This window comes from Zingiber officinale, chromosome 7A (genome assembly GCF_018446385.1).
Source record: "Zingiber officinale cultivar Zhangliang chromosome 7A, Zo_v1.1, whole genome shotgun sequence".
Lineage (NCBI taxonomy): Eukaryota > Viridiplantae > Streptophyta > Magnoliopsida > Zingiberales > Zingiberaceae > Zingiber > Zingiber officinale.
The window spans coordinates 82,919,092-82,924,287 of NC_055998.1; the positions used below are offsets into that span (position 1 = coordinate 82,919,092).

At 40.4% G+C, this 5,196-nt stretch overlaps 1 protein-coding gene across 2 annotated transcripts; it reads right to left on the reverse strand.

Moving 5' to 3' along the window:
• Positions 1-2,129: 2,129 nt before the first annotated feature.
• On the reverse strand, positions 2,130-4,949 carry LOC122000212 (serine carboxypeptidase-like 34). 2 transcript variants are annotated; one of them, XM_042554694.1, is made up of 9 exons: positions 4,648-4,949; positions 3,901-4,008; positions 3,742-3,837; positions 3,568-3,660; positions 3,412-3,500; positions 3,033-3,329; positions 2,810-2,946; positions 2,647-2,739; positions 2,130-2,570 (listed from the first exon to the last, which is right to left on the reverse strand). In XM_042554694.1, exons 1-9 carry the CDS (start codon positions 4,925-4,927, stop codon positions 2,315-2,317), a joined length of 1,449 nt encoding a protein of 482 aa, XP_042410628.1. In that variant the 5' UTR covers positions 4,928-4,949; the 3' UTR covers positions 2,130-2,314. The 2 variants fall into 2 exon arrangements, with proteins under 2 accessions (XP_042410628.1, XP_042410627.1); XM_042554693.1 differs by having other exon boundaries at positions 3,742-4,008.
• Between the last annotated feature and the right edge of the window lie 247 nt (positions 4,950-5,196).

Consider the following 5,196-nt stretch of genomic DNA (forward strand, 5'->3'; position numbering starts at 1 on the left):
ATTATATTTGTTCTAGTTGTAGTCCAAAATAATCCTAATACAGGCATATCATAAGTATCTGTAACCATATTACAAGACAAATAATGACAAAATAATCCAAGGTAAATAGTAGGGTAAACTTTACTCATTGCAGATAATATTCCATAATATCCATCAGATATAATTGTCATATTTAATAGATCAATTGCAAGAAATTGTAGGATCAAGATGCGCTAGAAGGGGGTGAATAACGCTCGTGGCTTTTTCACACTTTTCAAAACAATCGAGTAAAACACAACGAAAAGAAAGAAAAGAGAAACAACACTAACAAGACCATGTTTTACTTGGTTCGGAGCCTATGAAGACTCCTACTCCAAGACCCGCGATCGTTGATCGCTTTCGTTGGGCAACCACTATAATTTTGGAAAAACTTTACAAATTACAGAATTACAAGTATAGAACTTAATTACAGTAATTTAAAATTATACCGACACCGTAGAATTATGAAAGTACAACTTTCGATCGTCAGAGCAGTGTTACGGCTTCGTCGGATCGTCTTTGTAGCAGCGCGCAAGAGAAAGATCACGAAGACGAAATGTGTTCAATGCACTGCTCGTGGTCTCCTTTTATGGGCTATTGAAGGCGCCTTCAACCCTATTGAAGGCGCCTCCAGCTCAGATTTCTATCCCCAAATCTGCGAACTCAATAACCTCCGTAGTATGTGAACTTTATCCCTTCAAAGGCGCCTTCAAGTTCATGGAAGACACCTTCTATCCTAGCTCCAAGGCACCTTCAGGCTCTTGGAAGGCACCTTCACGCCTCTCCGCGCGGACTTTCAGCCAAACCTCCGGAGGCACCTCCAACAGCCCCGGAGGCACCTTAAACACTATTCATCTGAGCCTTTTATGTGCTTTTCACTCCCTACAAGATACATTAGTCCAAAATACCAAACCTACCCTGAAAAAAGAAATTAGTACAATACAATATAAATAATAAATTATTTGACAGTCTCTGGATTGTCCGGTTCTGACTTTCGGATTTTTCGGAAACCCTAAGTCGAATCGACACCTATTGTTTCCTCAACAAGGAACGCGCCCTCACCTACTTCTCTCAGGAAAGTTTATCTTTTGTCAGACGGGTCCTCCAGACCGACTGGACTTCTGCTCAGCGTCCGAGACTTCAGAACTTCATGTTGGACGTCAGCTCCACAATCCCTCCAGTCTTCCACCTGGTGTCCGCGACCCCCAGAATTTTCACCTAGAGTCCTCGACTATAGAATTTCGTCCAAAATCCTCGACCCGTCAAGACTTCGCCCAGTCCCCCGGACCAAGACTTTGTTGCCTAACCACAGCTAGGACTTTTCTTTACCTAAGATCACTTAGGACTTTCTTGTATACTTAGTTCAACTTGTTAGATCACAAGATAATTTAACTTTGAACCCTTTACCATAATTAAAATTTAGGTTCGATCGTCTGGTGCTTTATGCACCAACAGAAATATCTTTAAATGATTTAAAAATCAATCTCATGCAGCGTCGCACTCAACCTCAGCAATTGTTATATTTAATATTCCATGATTTAATAGCTTTACTGGAAGAAGATTTTCATTACTATCTACTGCTATGGCCATTGATAATATACTAGGATATTTACCCCTCAGGTGTGTTGCATCAATTTTAATATTTTCAAAAATATGTTTAAAAAACTCTTCCATATACACCAAAAGCCCAAAAATAATGTTGGAATTTATCATCATTTTTTTTCAATGCAACGTATGTATCTATGTCTCTATATTTTAGCTCACAAAATACTCTAGGGACATCACCATAATCCTTATCGAAATCACCTACCACCTTATTTATAGTTTTCACACGTACATAGTATGTCTTTTTATATAATATATTCACTCTAAATCATGATTTGATCTCTTTCTAAATGTGGATCTATAATCTTCTGATATCACAAAATGACTTTTAATTTTAAAAATTATAAATGAAGATGTGCATGTAGGATAAAAACCGTACGCATAATGTTCTAAATATTTTATAATCATGGACTTAATATCACCCCTTATAATTATGAAGATTTTTACTTGAACAGCCAACTAAAAAAGCAAGCTGATGCTGACTACAAATTTGTCATTTCCAACAATCATGTGGGATTTATTTTCCGATATTTCATTTCAATCATTTGACAGTAATTCAACATTTTTATTGCATTAAATTGAAGACTCTTAAATCTATTGACTTTCGCTTCCTTATTTAACCACTTTACAGTTGAATCTTCCAACTGCCATAAGCTTCCGTGAAGAAGGCCAGCCAAGAACACTTACGGTACTAAAAAGGGGAAGAAGGCAATTGCTGATCTACCAAGAAGTGGCGAATGAGCTGCTGCGCTTGCCTGGGAGCAAATGTAGGCACTTGGTGGCCGGCACCACGCACCGTCACAAACGTTAGCCCCTCGAAGATGATCGTCCACCCGCCGACCTGCATTCTGTCATACCATGGCTTCCATTCCTGAATAGTTTTCAGGCCAAGTTTGTTCAATGTCAGTCTTGTGGAGGTCACCGGTATTCTTCCATCAGTATCTCCACTGCAACACACAATTCAGATATGAAACTCACAGTTCATGGTCTAGTTCAGTAATGGCTAGTCCTTGCAATTCTCACCTGAAAACCCACACTCGGATGCCGCCATCGATGAGCTTGCGGATCACCGGGAGCACAGAGGAAGGTGCATCATTCCACTTGGAGATCGCGTCGCTGCACGAGTTCAAATGCTTTCAATTAGACGACAAGAACACTGCATTTTGACAATTGCCTGTGTTTTTACCTGCAATGAGTCCAAGTGTAGCCAATCTTAGTGGCGTTGGCATGTAGAGCTTCTTGCACATCTGGCCTGTTAAAGTATTTCTCGGTGTAATTCGGAACACATGGATCGTAACCGACTGGCTTTCGATGCCATCCACTCTGAAAGAGAGGGGAGAAAAAAGATAAACTAAAAGTTAATTTCATAAATAAACAAGAAGACTTTCTAAAATGAGGGAAGAACTTACATGTCTAGAGAGTATCTTAGGGGAGGCACCTTCAACAAAATAGGACCTTCTATTTGAAGCCATGGTGGAGTTTGAATCTACACATACTAGAGAATATAGGCTATACATATCGATGATATCGTAAACTGCAAAATACTCATCCAATGAACGACTACAGGCGTCCGTGACATTTTCTTTACTGAAATTGCAATTGTTCTTCACATCATGGTAAACTCGATCGGATATCACTGCATGATCCCATGCATAGTCTATCATACCAGTCTGATCTGTTTCATCATCCATCACGGCATTCCCGATCTAAGAGAGCAATAGTTTCACCTCATTGTTAGCTTCGATACCACTACTTCATGTAAACAGAAGGAGAGGCGATTCATCTTACAATGAAACCTTTGAAATTGATGTAGTTTTTGGCCGGAACAATCTTATTCTCATCGAAAATCTTCTCCGAAAGTTGTGGCACATAATGCCCTATCATGTAATCATAGAGAAGTCATTTAACTTTCAAGAATTCAAGGTAAGTCTGTGACTTACTTACCGGCATAACTTTCCCCGGCAATATAGAAGTCGTGAGACTTGAATCGTGGAAACCTCTTAAACCAATTCACAAGAAAGATGTAGGCATCTTCAGCTACAATTTGGTAATCAGAAAACAATCGAGTTATGAAACTTATTTTTGATCCAAATGCCTCCATCAAGCTATGAAACTTACCAGTGATAGCGTCTCCTAGTTTGTTCAAGTCAGAGCTTGTATTAGTATATGAAAACCCCACTCCGACCGGCGACTCCAGGAACAGCAAATTGGCCTCTGCAATCAGATAACTATCAGAAATGTTCACACTTCCATTAAGATGTAACTGACAAGGCTTGCCTTTGTTCCATGAATGCCTATTGAGTCCAAGTTCCGGCACGCCCTTTTGGATCAAGAAAGGCCCCAATTCTTCTGCCTCCCCATACCCTATGGAAGAACAGCCAGGCCCTAGACACAAACAATGCTAAGTAAAGACTGAAAACAAGAAATTTGTAACCTTCTTTACTGACAAAATAAAAACAACAAAAGAGATCACTTTATTGAGGCACACTCCATGAAAACATGGCTAAGCAGAGCACTCCATCAACACAAACACATCTACCAGTAGCTTCAGATACTTCCATGGCCATTAGGTACTTTCACCAGAGCTTAATTCAGCCATGCAAACAAAGTATTTGACCAAAGCTGGTCAAACAAGAAGCTTTGCGTATGATGAAATCAAGAGAAAGCAGATCCAAGGAGGATATATAATATAATTTTGACCAAGGATGAGATAATAATCCAGTAATTAATACTCCAACCGTGTGATTGAATGTCAAAGGCCTTGTTTTGTGTCATGAATGTGAAGAAGCAGAATTAGCTGCTGAGTGAGTTCACCTATAAACCTCTGAATATTGAATGTCTGAACTGGGAAAGAAAGAGAAAGGAGCAAACTGTGCAATGATTGACTGGAGTGCAATGTTTACTGTTGATGTGATTTAGACTGTCAAATGATTAATTGCTTTGTTTTTCTTTGAGTTATGGCGTGAGAGATTAGCAACCGTGACAGTGATTGATCGAAGAGAAGGTAAACAGATGAGGAAGTACCTCCGTTGAGCCAGAGGAGGAGGGGCTTGTTGTGGGAGTCGTGAGTGGCTTCGAAGAACCAGTAGAAGAGGGCGCGGCCGTGGGTCTCGTTAACGGTGACGTAGCCGGCGAATTGGCGGAAGGTCACCGGAGGCTGGCCGGGGAGGCGGGAGACGCGGTCGGCCTGCTGCTGCGCGAAGGCTGCTTCGTGGCCGGAGGAGTGGGACGGGGAGAGAAGGAGAAGAGAGAAGAGCAGGAGGAGGAAGAGAGAGGAAGAAGAAGAGGAAGAAGAAAGCGCCATGCGGTTGAATTAAGCTACAGAAGGAAAGGAATGGTGAATTTATAGTTGTGGGTGATTTTGCAAAATACCTTAAATAGCTTGATGGTTGAACTGACGAACAAGAGGTGCGGATGAGTGCCAGAGGAGAGGAGAAGAGATCCAGCATTAGTATTAGACGTTAAAAGAATTCGTTTAAAACCCATAACTTTACCTTTCTATTATTTATTTTTATTATTTTTAATCCAGTATCCTACTGATAAAAAGATGATCGATTTGAATTCATATCAATT